The sequence below is a fragment of the Chrysemys picta genome, chromosome 6, assembly GCF_011386835.1.
Source record: "Chrysemys picta bellii isolate R12L10 chromosome 6, ASM1138683v2, whole genome shotgun sequence".
In the NCBI taxonomy this organism is placed as follows: Eukaryota; Metazoa; Chordata; order Testudines; family Emydidae; genus Chrysemys; species Chrysemys picta.
The window spans coordinates 87770111-87788037 of NC_088796.1; the positions used below are offsets into that span (position 1 = coordinate 87770111).

Below are 17927 nucleotides of genomic sequence, written 5' to 3' on the forward strand. Positions count from 1 at the left end.
CTCAGATGGCTTTGGTCCCTTCGTGAGTTGAAGAATACATGTTTTTGTGGAGCTTACCTTCCAGGGTGGATAGAAATACATTAATTAAAAAAAAATATAATCGGATTCTTTTAACTTAAATAGGGTATTTTTTATTTTGTTGTTTGTTATAAATATGTTTTAAAAAATAAACATGTTTAAAATGACATCTGAATTAATACAAAATATGTTAAGGCCTACATTTATTATAATCTCTTAAAACATTTAAATAAAAAAAATGCTGAATCCATGAGCCTCTATCAAAAATCTTGAGTTAGGCAGCTTTTCTATATAGAGAGAGATCATTTCCCCCCAGATTCTAACTTCTGAGGTCAAGCTTTATAAATATGGCAAAATAGGTCCTGTACTGTATTAAGGGCTTGTTTTGTTTAATAAATATAAATTTTATATACTGCTTTGTGTGTTCAATTAAATTCCAGTCACCATCCTAATGCAGCTTGACACAAATCATGCACAAAACATTAATTATATAGTAAATAAGTAATGTATCATTCACCATTTTCTAACATACTAAAAATGTACAATTAATACAAATATTAAAATATTAAGCTATATATGCTGAAATAAATGTATATAGTTATAGTATACCCTAAAATGTACCAAATCTAATGTAAAGGCTCTATTTAGTTGTAAATCAACATGTTTTAATGTTTATATCAACCAGTGAAAATGCACGTTTTTTTAGAAAATTACTGAGTACAAATGGAAGAGTTGATTTAAGATTTGATTTTAATCGAGCCTTTCCACATGGGGATTTAAATAACCTTATTTAAATCAGTCCATCCACATTTAATACCCAAGGTAGAAATTCAGTCAATATCATATCTTTTAGAGAAAGGAAAATTATTTACCTGTTACTCTGGTTCTCTGCAGAATCTAGTTTCATACTTGCCCGTCTTTTCAGAATAAGGCTAAGCTTTATTTGTCATTTATATTTCAGTAGAATTTATGCTTATAAATTAAGGAGTTTCTTGCTTTCTGTTAATCAGAGACCTGAAAGGGAACATTCTGGAAGGCACTGATGAGCCAGTAGTTAATTGGTGCACAAAACACCCCTACTTGTGGTTTAAAGGGTTGAAACTCAGGCAGGATCTCTCTTTTTCCAATCTCGTGGTGGAAACTTGAGACCCAGTCCAGTCAAATTATACTTCCAGAGAAACCAAATTACAGGTAAGTAATTTCCCCTTATTCAAATAAGTGGTTTGCTCCCCCCGCCCCCCAAAAAAGAACCAACCAAAAAAAAAAAACCCAAAACCCTCAAACACCCCCCTCTCTCCAAAATATCCCTCAAACACTTATCTAGGTTCAAATTGTTCCTTCTGAAGAACTATCTGTCCCATGAGAGGGAATGAGGAGAAAAAAGGCTTTATCTGTTTTCTGCTCCTTGGTTTAGGGCAGAGGTTCCCAAACTTATTTGGCCTACCGCCCCCTTTTCAGAAAAAAATTACTCAGCACCCCCCTTTTCAGAAAAAAATTACTCAGCGCCCCCCTAGATATCTACCTTCCTTAAGCGAACAAACAGAAAGATGCAGTGACAAATTTGCGTTCTTTTATGTATCTATATTTCTACCTACGTCTTACAATATAGTAAAGAAAGATGTGTTATTAGAATATCGCCCACGACATCAGGTATACAGTGGTTTTTGCGTAAGACGGCAAAAGACAACCAAACTAAAATACTAATGAAACTAATAAACTGGGTTTTGTTCTTTGCTCAGCATTAGATATATGTATTTGATATTAAATTGTCAAATATCAAACTAAATTTATCAAGAAATAATTAATTTAAAAATAATCAATATGCAATTAAAAATCAGTTGTAGTTTAATTTAGTTTGCCCTTATTTAAATAATTGTTCCTTATTAACACACGCCTTATTTACCAATTAACACAGATGATTCGATAGATATAAATAAATGTTAATAGTTAACAGTTTTTTTCGATTTCATTCCCCTGTTTTCGTTAATATTGTAATAAAAAATATGACAAATATATTGACTGTACACTTCAAATAGTACTATACCGACACAAGCCTGCTACGATTTTATTATTAGTAAGCACTAGAGACACAGAAACGTACGGTAGATATGTAAGAAAATGTATAAAAATACTCACGTGTAAATTGCTGTTTTATTGAAACAACAATAATACAATTTGCTTTGTATGTGATCCATAATCCGTAAAGATCGAAGGTATCGAATTATGAATAAAAAATTTTAAATACTTATTGCACTATTGTTAACTGCTTTTTACACAATTCAGAAACAATCTAAATTAGATTTCATACGTCGCCTATTTATAGTATCGTATTGTAAACAAGTCATTACACGCACATATTCCTGCCGATGCATGCTGGACTTCCCGACAATGCGCGACATGCTCGCCTGCCAACACTTGCTTGTTAATTATAACCTGATCGGTTATAATTTGTGAATTTATTTGGAAAATAAAGTAATCACTACAACTTTAACTCTATGTTACACAACAGATGAAACATGTACGAACGGTTTTTCAAAATTTTCTTATATTCTCTTCTTTCTTTATGCTTCCACCGCCCCCTTATTTTTATTCAATGCCCCCCAATTGCACCTGAGGCTACTACTGCCCCCCTGGATCGTTCCAGCGCCCCCCAGGGGGCAGTATCGCCCACTTTGGGAACCTCTGGTTTAGGGTAAAAACAAACAAAAAACAGTCTCTGTACAGTCTTATTCTGTCCAGGGTCAAAGTACTCATCAAACTCCTTTATTAGGTGTTTTAGTGTTTTGGGCATTATTCCTGACAACAGTGTCTCACTTACTACTTGTGCTTTTTCCTCAGTGAGATAGTAAGAAAGCTTTACCTTTGTTTTATCATGTGTTATCCCCCATGGTCAGCTCTGTATACAGACTCAATTCTTGCTTCTATTCTTTTGCAAGGTTTTTTGTCTAGAAATCCAGTATTTCCAGTAGTCTGAGTCCTCTGTGCTGCCTGTTTGCTCTGGTTCTAGGTGTTGCTTTGTTTGCCTGTTAATCACATTCTCTTCTTTGCTGTAGGTCTCACTAGACCAGTGGTTCTCAACCTATTTACTATTGTGGGCTGCATTCAATACTATCTGTATGGCCCTGAGGATGTCACAGCTGTGTGCTGATTGGGCCGCAAGTGGTCCACGGGTCGCAGTTGACAACCACTGCACTAGACTATCTGCTGCCAATGTATACCAGGTGCAGGATAATAATATAAAAGTACTCCATGCTTGTAAATCTAAACTGGCTCCTTATTAAGTGAACTATTTACAGAGTTTCTGCAACTGCATTCCAGTCATGTGCAGACTGACTGACTTTCCTGATGCCTCCTCTAAACTCTTGCCTCCTGCAAATTGTGCTCATTCCTCCAAGTTCCATTCAGGTTGCCACATGGCCTAAGTGATTCTCCCTGGAAAGAAAACAAAGTGGGCTTGATATCTTTCATGCAGGCATATTGGACTATGGTCCTTGGGATCAGACACTCTGACAGTTCACGTCCCATTTATCTTAGTGATACAATGGGAATATTTATGGAAATCCTGAGATTATTCAGAATCATCAGAAAAGTTGATTTATAATCCTGACTGCTGCCAGACACTATAGAAATGAATTTAGATTATATGGCAAGTTGAAGAAGTCCATGAAGTACAGCAGGAGAAAATACCTCTTCGCTAATGAGAGTTCTGAGTCAGTAGTTGCTTTTTGTTGCCTCAGAACTAACGGCAGGTCTCTAAACCAGCTGTGTCTAGAGTGAAAACTCTGAACTGGAGCCAACCTCTCTCAAACTGGGAGCAAAAAGGCTACCAATAACTTTGTTCAACTGGGTTACTGGACATTGACCAGAGGGGGGTACCCTGTGGTGATAAGCAAGAATTTCAGGAACAGCTTTGTCCCTTCCCCAGATAGCAACCCATCTAAATGGCACCACATAAATGAAATCATCCATCATCTACATCAGGTGGAAAAGGGAGTGGGGTGCAGTGCAGCAATTTCTAGCCTCAGAGAATCAGGGACAAATGGAGCAGGGCCCTGCCTGAAACATCTAAATAAGTTCCAGGTGGAGGCTTGTCTTCAAAACATTCCCATTTTACCATCCTCAGACAGTTCTTATGTTTTGCTGATGGGTGGCAGCCTTTTTCCCCCCTCCAACTTTGATCATTACCATTTGATCTTTGTTCCCAGGCTCTCTCTAGGATCATGGTAGCAATAATATTGGTTTTAGGGAAGAAGGCAATTCATTTATCTTTTCCTGGACAATTTTTCTCATCAGGATTCTGTACAGATATAAAATGGAAGCAAACGTACAGTGATAATAATCATGGGAAAGCCGTGTTAGTCTGTATCCACAAAAACAACAAGGAGTCCGGTGGCAGCTTAAAGACTAACAGATTTATTTGGGCATAAGCTTTCGTGGGTAAAAAAAACCCACTTCTTCAGATGCACGGAGTGAAAATTATAGATGTAGGCATTATATATTGACACATGAAGAGAAGGGAGTTACCTCAGAAGTGGAGAACCAGTGTTGACAGGGCCAATTTGATTAGGGTGGATATAGTCCACTCCCAATAAATGACAGGGTCAATTCTAGGAGAGGCAATGGTTCCTGGAATATCTTGGATTCAAGACAAACAGGCACACAATACCAGGGAAGTAATCATAAGCCTGGGCTGAGAATGAGTACAAGGTTTCATATTAGAAGAATGTTAAGAGAAGGTGAAGATTGCCATAATGGAAAACAAGTGGTGTCACAAAAATTAGATACTTATTGTAGCCTATTGGGAATTCTGATCTCATACACAAGCATGTTTCAGTGATTCAGAATTCTTATGATATGAAACCACTAATACTGGGTATCCCCTTCCCACCTTGTCCTGTCTCATCCATTGGCAGATATCTGGACCCAGTTGTATAATAGCTGACTTCCCATACTATGAATGAAGAGAAACAGGTTTCTTAAGGGATTTGCCTGATTCAATTCAGGGAATGGGTACCAGAAAGAGAACACAGTAGTTACCAGATGGAACACAACGATGCAGTGAGGTCTCAAAGTACTGCTCCTTTCATGGTAACAGACCTATTCTGCTGGTGACAATCAGTGTTTTTTTGTAGTTATTATGAAAACCCTATCAGCACTATCTCAGAGAGAAATTCTCTTGTCCTGGGCCTAACAAAGTTTCTGATCTCTATGTGCTCTGTCTGCCAAGGGAGAGATGAACATTAAGCCTTACATCGCAGAAGATGTATTAGACGAGTGGCTCCTATACCCAGGAATATCTCACTAAATATAAAGAAATTTGTTGGGCTGGTGATCAACTTCTTTGTATTTGGAAACAGTAAATAAAGTGCCTCTGTATCAGGACCTGGGATGTGAGGTGGTGAACGACATTGTTCAAAGCTGGGCAGGATCCCTACTATAAGTCTTCCCATCATTTCCACTGCTCCCCAAGGAAATACAAAAAATAGGAATGAGAGAGTTGCAGTAATACTGTTTATGCTGCTATGGCTCTCAAACTTGATTAACTTATCATTGGAAATTTAGATGTGTCTGTCTCACAGAGGAGGTCTGCTATTGCAAAACAAGTCCTCCATTGGGACCAGACAAGTTTAAAATGAATATTTGGAAGAAGTGATTATACTTGTGTACCCCCAAAAGAAATCAACAAATAGAACTTATTCTACTGGGTGATAAAAAGTTCACAGTTTAACTACACCTCTACCCCGATATAACACGACCCGATATAACACGAATTCGGGTATAACGCGGTAATACAGTGCTCCGGGAGGATGGGGCTGTGCACTCCAGCGGATCAAAGCAAGTTCAATATAACGCAGTTTTACCTATAACGTGGTAAGATTTTTTGGCTCCTGAGACAGCGTTATATAGGGGTAGAGGTGTACCATGTTTAATCAGTGAAACATAGCCTTGAATGGCCTAGCCCAGGAGAGCTTTATTGTATCCAGCAAAAAAGGTCAATTCTCCGTAGTATGTTCTCAGCACATTCAAGAAATGGAAGTTTTGTACAAATCCCAACATTAAATACTTCCTTCCAACTCCACAAGGTCATAGAGTACATCTGTGGAACTTCAATGTGCTTCTTACAGCACTACCAAGATTGAATCCCTGCAGGAGATGTCCATATACTTCCTGTCCATTAAAATAGGCCTCTCAATGGCTACTAACCCTGATCAGATGAGTTTTTTGTTCTGAAGCTGGCGGCTTTCTCTAAGAACACCCAGTACTGTGCTTCTAATTCAGACAGGTAGTTCTCACAACTTGTGTAGCTACACACTGCAGTGTGGACACAGCCTACCTTATTCTACAGCATGTAGCTACATGTACCCTAAATGTCACCACAAGTCTAGACAAGACCAAAGTCCAGTCTTTAGGAGCACTGTCAATCTCAGGGCAGAGTAGTCATGTCTCCCATATTCAAATCTGCTAGATAGCCATTAGTTCACCAAGTTCCATATATTGGTCATCCAGTCTCAGCCATTTCCTTTATTTTGGCAGAAGTCTTCTAAGCGCCTTAGTGCCCGGAGAAGATGGAGGAGATATTTATATAAGATCTGCCTCAGTTTGGATGTCGATAATTAAAGAATGATCCTGCTTCTCACTCTGGAGGCACATTGCTATGAACAATTCATTGTAATGGATCTGTAGAGCTTAGCACAAAGAAGAATAGGAAAATTTACTCATGCTTACCTGAAAATTTAGATCTGGCCCACCCTGGAGACAAATGGATCATCCAGAATAGTGATGGAAACTGACATCCAAGGATGTGGGTTTTGTTGTCATTACCATTCTCTGCATTAGAAGAAATTGTGTTTTTCCTCAAAGTATATTTAAAACAATCTGTACTTTTAAGAAAGTAAATTTGAATTATCCTGGCTTTGGAAGTTATCTCATCTGGAGGGAATTCAGGAGCTGGGGCATTCCCCTGCTGCCAGTGACTTACGGGTCTAATTCTGTCTTTATGCTGCACACAGACTGATGTAATAGATCTGTGAACTTATTACTTGAAGAAAGGAAATTTTCAGATAAACATGGATACATGTTCCTATTCTTTTGCTTAAATCCAGACTTCATTTCCCTTGTATATACTTGTGGTCTGTTTCCATATACAGATTTTCTTTCAGAGACGCCTGCTTTTTGTCTCTAATCGCTTTCGTAAGCCCCATCATACCACTTAAACTTAATTCTCATTTTGTGAGGTTTGCTAAAATTACTCATTTTCTTTCCCTAAACTAGATTTTTTCTGAAACTATTTCTCTGAAGAACTTTATATGCTGTGCTATTGCTTTGTTACTCTTTTCTTTCTTCCATTGACATGATTGTTGCCTCTCTCCATCCGTCACTCTCTTCCACCCTTCAGTCTTTTGCCCCTCTCTCCCATTTCAAAATCCACCCTGCCGATCCCCAACAACTGCTTCCTTTGCTCCTGCTCTCACACTATGGAGTGATTTTGGTGGAAATCCTGTGATCAGGCTGACTTCTCCACTACATATTTGTTCTCTATTTCAGTTCTGCCATCTTCCTAGCTAATTGTATCTCACTCCCACAATCCCATATGCTTTTTTGCTACCTTTGACCCTATCCTCAAACCCTCTTCTCCTCCTGCCTCCACTTCTCTCTCTCACTGATTTCTTCCAAGAGAAAATTTACAAAATATGACGTAACCTTCACCCTCCCCTCAGCTTGCCTTCTCCTTTCCTCCTACAAATCTTGCATCCATCACAGATGCAGAAATTTCTTGTTTGCTTTCTTTCTCTAACTCTTCCACTTGTCACAATGACCTCATCCCATCTCCTGATCTCCCTTTTGCCCACTCTCAACCCCTCCCTTATTTTTCTTAACCTTTCTATTTCTTCTGGGTCTTTCCCCCTCACAATACAAGCATTCTCTAGTCTTTCCGACCTTGGGGAAAAAACCCACCCAATTACCACCCTATCTTTCTTCTCCCTTTCATCTCTAAACTCATTGAATGCACTGTCTACAAGTGCTATCTGTAGTTCCTCTCCTCCAATGCAATTCTAAATCCTCTCCAATCCAGCTTCCTTTTCTTGCATTTCACTGAAACCGTTCTTGCCAAAATGTTTAATTACCTCTTCCTAGCTAAAGCTTAGGACCAGTACTTCATTCTCATCCTTCTTGACCTGTCAGCCGCCTTCAACACATTTAACCATGTTCTTCTTGAAATCTTGTCTTCTGTGACTGTCTTCTCTTAGTTTTCCTCTTACCTCTCTAATCACACATTCAGTGTCCTTTGGAGGATGCTCTTCTTCCTCCAACTTTCTGTAGGGGTCCCACAGGGTTCTGTCCTGGGTTCCCTGTACCCCCCCCCCCAAACACCTTATATCTTGGCGACCTCATCTGCAAACAAATTCAACTACCCTCTACATATGATGACTCACAGATCTACTTCTCTATTCCAGCACCTATCCCCTTTGTTAAAACTAAAATCTGGGCCTGTCTCTCTGACATCTCCTTATGGATGTCAAGATAAACAGGGCTAAAACAGAGGTATTAATCTTTTCTCCCAAGCCCTTCCCTCTAATCCTTTCTCCATTATTGTGGACAAACACCATCAACTTGCCTGTAACCTAGGCATCATCTTTGACTCAGACCTCTGTCCATGTCCTCATCCAGGCTATGTCTAAGTCTCTAAAAATGGCCTTTTTTATCCATCCACACAGTTAAAACTCTTCTCTAAGCTACTTGGTGTGCTAAGCACAAGATGGGATATTAGTTGATGTCTGCTACAGACTACCAAAACACACTAGGGAAAAGGATAACCAACTCTTTATGCCCCTATCTTTAATGTGTAGGGATAAAAAAGCTGTATGATGATGGGGGACTTCAGTTGGAGTGACATATGCTGGAGGTGTTGTGCTGTCAGTTTTAATACATCCTTGGAAATTCAAAAGGCTATAGATGACAATTTCCTAACTCAGAAAGCGTTGCATCCATGCTGGGGGAATTCTATATTAGACCTCATCTTGATAGATAAAGGGGAACTGATCACATAGCTAAAAATTAATCATAGCACAGGTAAAAGTGATCAAGACTGGGTTAGATTTATAATGTGCAATCAGAATAAACTCCAGACCAGTGATATGTATGCTTGGTGCTTTAAAAGGCCAATTTCACAAGGCTGAAAACAGTTATAAATCAAATCAGCTGGAAGGAAGAATTTAATCAGAAAAATGTGACTGATAATGGGGAATTGTTTAAGAACACTCTATGAGCCCCAAAAGCCACATTTGAAGAAGAAAATGGAAGAAAAAGGAAATTGATAGTAATGAATATAAATCAAAAGCTAGGAACTGTAAAAAATTGATAAGAGAAGCAAAGGAACACAAGGAGAAATTTATGGCCAGCAGAATTAAGGACAATAAGGAATTATTAAAGTATATTAGGAACAAAAAGAGTGTTAACAATGGTATTGGTCCATTAGTAGATGGAAATGGTAGAATTATCACTAATAATGCAGAAAAAGCAATAAATGTTCAATAAATATTTCTGCTATGTATTTGGGGGGGGAAACAGATGATGTAATCATATCATACAATAACACTCTTTCCATTCACTATTGTTTCAGAAGGATGTTAAACAGCAGCTGCTAATGTTAGACATTTTTAAGTTAGCAAGTCAGATAACTTGCATCCAGGAGTTTTAAAACAGCGGGGTGAGGATCTCGCTGGACAGTTAATGTTGATTTTCAATAAATCTTGGAACACTGGGGATTTCCAGAAGACTGGAAGAAAGCTAATGTTGTGCCATATTTGGAAAGGGTAAACAGGATGACCTGGGTATGTGAGGCATGTCAATCTGACATCGATCCTAAGCAAATAATGGAGTGACTGATACAGGACTCAATCAATAAAGAATTAAAGGAGGATAATAAAATTAATGTCAATCACTATGGGTTTATAGGAAAATAGAGCCTATCAAACTAACTTTACAAATATTTTTTGATAAGATTACAAGTTCGATTGATAAAGATAATAGTGTTGATGTAATATACTTAGACTTCTAGAAGGCATTTGACTTGGTACCACATACAGTTTTGATTAAAAAACTAGAATGATATAAAATTAATATGGCACACATTAAATGGGTTAAAAACTGGCTAATGGATCTCAAAATATAGTTATAAACAGGGAATCATCATTGAATGGGTAGGGGTGTTTCTAGTGGAGCTCTGCAGTGGTCGGTTCTTGGCCCTATGGTATTTAAAATTTTTGTCAATGACCTGGAAGGAAACATAAAATCATCACTGATAAAGTTAGCAGTTGACACAAAAATTGGGGTAGTGGTAATTAATGAAGAGGACTAGTCACTGATACAGAGCACTCTGAATTGCTTGGTAAGATGAGTGCAAGGAAACAATATGTGTTTTAATATGGGTAAATGTAGGAACAGAGAATGCAGGCCATACATATAGGTTGGGGGACCCTATCCTGGGTAGTAGTGACTCTGGAAAAGATTTGGGAGTCATGATGGATAGTTAGCTCCCAGAGCAATACAGTGGTCAAAAGGGCTGATGCAATCCTTAGATACATAAGCAGGGGAATCTCAAGTAAAAATAGAGAGTTTATTTTACCTCTGTATTTGGCACGGATGCAACTGCTGATGGAATACTGACAGTGTTCAGTTCTGGTGCCCACAATTCAAGAAGAATGTTGATAAATTGGAGAGGGTTCAGAGAAGAGCTATGAAAATGAGTAAAGGATATAGTCAAAAAGCTCAATCTGCTTAGGTAACAAAGAGAAAGCTAAGGGGTAACTTTATTACAGTCTATAAGTACCTAGATTTGATAATATGCTCTTCAATCTGGAAAAGAAAAGTATTACATGATCCAATGGCTGGAAGTTGGAGCTTGACAAATTCAGACTGGATAAAGGCATACATTTTTAACGGTGAGGGTAATTAACCATTGGAACAATTTACAATAGGTCATGGGGAATTCACAATCACTGCCAATTTTTAAATCAATCTTGCTCTAGGAATTATTTTGTGGAAGTTTTATGACCTGTGTTATACAGAAGTCCAGATGATCACAATGATCCCTTCTGGCCTTGAATTCTATGGTTCTAGGTTCTACTATAATATTAATAATAAGTATTTTAAGCAGTGGAATTAAGAATGCCTGAAATATTACTCTTAACTAATGATATATTATCCTACCCTAAAAACATGAGAGAAAAATTGTCATAATGAGAGGAAAAATCTATTTGCAGGAAAAATATAAAGCAATCAAGGAGATATGGGATATTTGATATAGAGAAACAATATAATGAGTAGACAGTGTATTTTGTGCTAATCATTTTTTTTATTTTGGTGTTAGCTAAAAATCATTTGTCATCTGTAAGACATTAAATTTGTGGCCTGATCTTCTTATTAAAATTCACTGTCTCTGTGATTTTCAGGGTCGTATAGTCTCTTGCTGTTTTAAATTAATGTGATTATTATGGCTGTTAAATCATCCTCAGCTGGACTGTGGTACAAAGGGGCCAATAATATTATATTGTGCAATTATGAAATGACTTTATAATATGAAACCTCATACTGTGGTGCTTAGCTTTAATACCCATCAGAGTGGTAACAAAACATAGATAAAATTTACCATTTTCCAGATTTTCAAGATATGCTGTGCTATGGAACAGGGGCTGTTTTTAAATGTTCAGCTAACACAATGGGGACTTGATCCTATTTGAGGTCTCTGGACACTTCTGTAATATAATTGGCTTTCCTTCCCCCAATAAGAGGGTGGTGTTTGAGAAAGACTCAGGTTATGGAAAGTGAATAAAGTGTTCTTTTGGAGTTTAGAGCTAATTGTCATCACTGTAGTAGAAGCAGGCACTGGGAGAGGTAACATTAAATTTTTTGTTGGATCTTAGACAATGTCGTTTCACCTAATTTATTTGTAAACCCCTGATGCTACAATATGAAATAATGTTGTACTTAAATAGTATCTGAGATTCTCCTATTTATATATAAAGAAAGCCTCAACTTTTTAAAGGAAACTGCTCTTTAAAAAGTAACAATTTGAATTTGCTGCTGTATGGTACCTTGGCTCATTTTCAGTAATGTTTTGGTGAGTAGTGACCACTTTATCAGCAGCCGGTGAAAGACAGATTTAAAGATAGTCAGAGCTATAAAAGATCCTTCATAGAAATAACTATGATAGAAATCCTGGTTAGATGCTGCACACCTATTTTAGCTGATAGATCAAGTAAACAGGTTATGTCATCCTTCAGTAGTACAGAGTCTGCCTTTCAGTCATTTGGAACTGCTGGGAGGCATTTGTAGACTCAACAGTCCCTGTTACTCAGATTGTTCCATGTCAATACATATGCTTCCCAAGGATATGGATCTATACCCACTGCAGGGGAATAATCTTTATATAGTGTGTGTTAAGGTTTTTTTGTTTAGGCTGGGGGAAAAGAGATGGTTACAGCAAACAGAATCCATTCCAGTTTTAAGAAAACTAGTTTGATATCTTCTTTGAGATTTTGATATTCTTCAGTTCCCAGGACAAGTTAATTTTGTGTTTATGTACTTTTCCAGTCATGGATTTAGACTTTCATATTATAGTCTGTACCTGTATTTTTTGGATATGGTATGTGACAGCTGTATTCTAACAGTAAGTCTGTTAGCACTTAAAGTGGAACATTCTGGTATACGTGTGGAGCTGTGCCTGAGAATCTGGTAACAAAAGTTACTGACTAAATATGTTACATTTCAGACACTAATCCAGATAACTCACTCAACAGAATAAAGCTAATCCATTCCTTGTTAGAAATGCTGCCTGCAGTCTCTGAAGGATGTAACAAATACCCCATGCCTAAGCTCCGCAGGGCTCCTCACTGCCTCAAAGTGAAGAACAACGGGAGTTTGACTGGGAGGTTCTGAGGCAGGAGGAGCAAGGATTTATTTTCCCTTCCAGAAGGCAGAGGGAGTAACTTGAGGTGAATCATACTAAATGAGAACTACTCAGTTTTCTAAATTCTGGATCTGTGTCAAATGTAATGGAAAGACAGGATCGGGTTTCGAGTGTGGCAGTCAGAGCAGAAGTGGAGTGCTGGCCTATAACAGCAAATCTTTTAATTGAAGAAATACCATTGGCTCTGAAAATAAACTGGGGAACAAACCTGTTCTGGGGAGATGGACCAAATTACCCATGAGGAGTTTCCTTTCTGTAATTTTGTTAGCAATCTTTTTCATTTTGACAGAGTCATTATATTTGGTTATTTTTTATTTTATTTTATTTATAATTACAAGACCAGTGGTTACTCAAGTGTATTTTTGTTGATCAGTTTGGGCACCCCATGGAAGACTTTGAGTTTAAAGTGATATATCAGGTCATTATTCTATGCGTGTACTTTGTATTTTTGCATTTGTTATTTTTTCAGTCCTATGGTATATCTCCACATGTGGCTAAATCAAGGAGAAGCTCAGGATAATTCAGGAAAAGTGCCCTTTGCAGGGCTAGAGTCCATAGTTTAAAAGATACAGAAAAATGTTGCTGTTTGACTGGGAAAGTTTTAGGCCTCTGAAGAAAGCAAACATTGAGGTATATCCTAGAAGGCAGGATGCCCAGGACAGAATAGGTACAAATGAGAATTTGCCGCTCACATGTATTCTTTGGTGACAATCTGGAAGAGTCAAGACCATGATTCAGCAAAACATGCCAAGACATGCTTGAAGATTAAGCATCTTTTTGAACAGGAATGGATTTAAGCACTTGTTTAGGTGCTTTGCTAAAAATGATGTCCAGGTGCCCATGCCTACAATGAGTATAGTAAGTAAACCCCTCTGAAATAGGTCATCTGACTATGATCTGTATAGCAATTTACTGCCGGGGCTTTTCCTAGGCCAACAATACAATTTATTCAGATTTGGTGAAGAGCATATGAGAAGGGAAGAGAAAATTCACTTCCTGTTTTGGGGCTAGGGTAGAAGTTTGCTACACAGCCCCAGCCCCTCTCCTGTGGCTCCCAGTCCAATCTATGTACTGGATTCAAGTCCTGCGTTTCTGCCTTCATCATCTCTCTGTGTAAGCCTATACGCTATTGACACAAAGACCCTCTTTGCAATATTCAGGCAGTGCAGCGGATTCTCCTGAACAGTCACTCTGGTAGCAAGTCTCATTTTAAGCAGTGTAGAGGGCCTTTTGTAGGCCTTCTTCACCGGGATGAATTTCACCCATTGAAATACTATAAAGGCTTAATTTACTCCCCCCTCCCCCCCTGAAAATCATACATCCAGATGTAACTAATTGTTATAATGCTTATTCATTACCTATTTTTTTAATACTTATTGGCTAATAAGACAGGACATTGGTGGATTAATAGGAGTTTGATACACTGTTCCATAAGTGTTCAAATGACAGCAACAACAAAAAATGTAAGTGCGGGTTTAGTAACTAATGGAAAAAAATGTGGGCTTTGTTTACATTTCCTTTGATCACTTTTTAAAACAAACATGCTTTAAATACTAGCCATCCAACTGGTGTACCTTACTTATTAAAATGTTTTCTTATTGGGTGGGATCCAAAGTCCTGTAATAGTCGAAACCAGTGGTCTCCAAAGAGGATCCTTGGAGGTGCGTGGCAGGAGGAGCGCTTTTTTTTTTTTTTTTTGCTTCAGGCAGTTCGAGTGGGAGTCCGAGAAGTCCCGGGAGATGGACACGGGCACTGAATAGTCTCAGCCCTAGAGGTCTTTCCTTCAGGGCATCTTTCCACATTGTGGAAAGTTTGCTGTTCCACTGTCCATACTGTTGTATGTATCTTGTGGCTAAACGGAGGAACTTATTCTCCACTGGTCACTCTCTAGGATTTTTTATGAGAATTAGATTCACTGAGATCTTTGTTTAAAGTTTTCATTTTAACTAGAGAATATTATTTTCAAATGAACAACATGATGAACAAGAATTTCTTGAAATCTTTTCCTTCTGTTTTTCTAAGCCCTTTTTTTTATTGGGGTGGAGGATTAGGACATTTGGTAGAATTTTAGATAGGAAGGCTTTTTATATTCTTGAAGTGTTTCCAACTCTCACAATATTTTTTTAAAGGTTCTCTAGAATTTCTCATTTCTGCCTACCAACTTTTGAAGTTTTGCCCTTATCCAGTATATTCACCACCTCCCATTACTCACTGTCAATGGAACTAAACCACAGACTTCTCTCAGAAAGATGGCCATCATGTCTACATAACCTTTATAGAGAAAAGTGAGGCTTCCTCTAACAAAGATGGATGATCTCTCCTATCGTTTCCAATGGGGCTGCAGCCAGATTGCTGTATGAGGACCAAATGGAGGCAGGAGAATGTGGAGGTGCAGTGAATGACACTGGTAGTGGTCGGGGAAGAGAACACGAAAAAGGAGTGAGTTAGGAAACTAAAGAACTGAAGGAATGTTGGAAGGTCCAGGGACAGACTGGGGGGGAGGCAGCAGAGAGGGAGAATGAGATAGGTAGCAGACTGATGAGAATATGAGGGGGAAGTAAATTAGGGGGTAGATGGGAGACAGGTGGCTGGAGGAGCAGGTAGGGAGTACATGAGTAAGACAGCTGCCTATCCTGTCTAGACAGGGAGAGGGTTAGAGATGGGTAGGACAACAACTCCCCACAACTCAAGGGTTAGGAGAGGGTGAGATGCGTGTCATCTGAGCAGTGACTAGAGAGGGTGTGTGTGTGTGTGTGTGTGTTGAATTCTGACCCTGAGATGATCACAGGTGGCTTCCTCAAAAGGTGAAGAAAAATCAGAAAGCAGGTAAAAAATGTGAATAAAAATCATGATTTTAAGCCAATTTAATTTTTGAAGTATTTTACTTTGGTTTTAGTTCATGATTTTTGAATGCTTGGCGTTCGTCATACTGATCTGGCCCTAGGCATGCTGCTTCTTGGAAATATTGAATTCCAAGTATATAGTGTGTCATACAGTTTTAATTAAAACAGGTTTATAAATAAGATTGTAATAATATTTTCTTTTTTCTGTGTTTAATAAGAAATGAAGGGGGAAAAGACAGAAAATAGGGGATTAAATTCATTAGACAACTTTTAAGGAAATAACTTTTCTTGCCCAAAAAGCTAAAGGATACTAACAGATGCAAAATTTTAAAACATTTCCTCACTTTTGATAACAAGCTATTTTAAAAATTTCATACTAATTTGAAAACTGGATATACTTTAGATTTCTCAGTGTATGAAATAAATCCTAAATAAGCGTTGTTCTGAGAATATAAGTTATCTTCTTGTAAAAATAAGATACTAGATGTGATGGGTAGTGAAGTTTCACAAACAATACATTGCACACAGCACAGATGCATTTGTGTATACATACCCCCCCACAAGTTATTTTACTACTCTTCTAATGAAATATTGGTGATGACAAATTCAGATAGTAAAAATCTGAGCCCCAACTGGGTGATATATTTTAAAGTACTGATTACTATTCCATCACTGCTATTTTGACATAAAGGGGTCATTATTTTACATTCTTATAACTATAGAAACCACTTTACTGCTTTATGGAGCATCTACATACTGAAAAAAGATTCTCTTAATTTTCTCCCACTTCACAGATGAGATATTAGCAAACTTTTTTCACATTGTATGTTTAGATATGTCTGATTATAGTTCTAATCTTTTTTAGGGGAAGGGGATGGCCCAAGATAATGCTGTCCCTAAATTGAGCTTTCAGTATTGGCTGGATAAGGCTGTTGAGTGGGGTCAAACCACCACTTTGGAATCCCAGCAAGATGTCTGCCTTCACTTGCCTAAATTACAGGAGTTTCTACAGCAGATTTATGAATCCTTGAAACATATGGTAAGTAATTTAGCAGGAAGAATGAACTGTTTTGAAGACTGCCTCAAACAATCTGAACCCCATGTTTTGACAAAACCAAAAAGTGAATGGTAGCGGAGAGGCTTGTGGTATTGACCTAATGTATTGCTGGATAAAAGAGGCAAATTGGGGAAACAGCCACAGGTAATGCAAACAGGAATGTGTTTCCTGTGTCCCTGATTTATTGTGAAAGGAGCTTTTTTTTCTTGATTGGTTATGTTGTCACATGAGATTTCCTAGCCAATCGAGTAGACTCTTTTAAAAACTCTTTAAAATAAACACAAATTTGATTCTTGTTGTCAGGTCATAAATTGGATTATTTAAAGGCCTTTACATGCAAAATTGTAACTGATCCCTTAAATCCTAAAGAGTCTGTTGACATGCTAAACCCAGTGCTTGGCATATATAGTGATTTCCAGCACTATGGTCAGATCACTGGCAAATGTTACTAACTATTCTGGTTAGTAATTTGAATATTGTATTTAATCTTTCTTTCTTCCTTCCTTGGTGTAGTCAGGTAAACTTTAGGTGGTGTTTTTTGTTGTAACTTTTGTGTGCATTGATTCATCATAGCAGTTTTCAATAATACAGTATCAAGTTGTGAGGTTAAAATGCTCTTCACCCCATGAAAAGATTAACAAAAGAAAAGTATTTTTTTTTCTGAAGTTAAAGTGCAGTTTTCAAAATTGATTTTTGAGTGTTGAGTGTTGAGATTTTTGTGTGTGTATACTTTAAGAATAGAGATTTTTATATGAGAATAAAAATAAAATCTGTTTTTTTTTTAATGTTGCTACTTCAGTGAGTACTTTCTGAGGTTTGGCCTCAAATGGACCTTCTGTATATGGCCCCAGAAAGTCTAGGACCAGCCCCAGTCTGAGACAAATCTGAGGAATTTATTGCAGCAGCAGGAGATGGTTATTGTTTCTGCTACTTGCACATTATCTCAGCACACTACCATTTTTAAAGCCTTCATTTATTAGACAGTAAAGCTACAAATACTGAAAAATAGGCTGATTGCATAAGGGTCTATATAAACCTC

General features: G+C 37.8%; 1 protein-coding gene across 5 annotated transcripts in view; it reads left to right on the forward strand.

The window, feature by feature from the left end:
• The window catches only part of FANCC (FA complementation group C), a 127570-nt gene that overhangs the window by 12559 nt on the left and 97084 nt on the right, over positions 1-17927 (forward strand). For all 5 annotated transcript variants that reach the window (XR_010588867.1, XM_024101149.3, XM_042854563.2 and 2 more), the window contains one exon: positions 16697-16870. Coding sequence is in view for 4 of the 5 variants with exons in the window: in XM_042854563.2 (XP_042710497.2) it covers positions 16697-16870 (174 nt within the window). In the remaining variant the exon portion in view is untranslated. The remainder of the gene's footprint in view (positions 1-16696; positions 16871-17927) is intronic.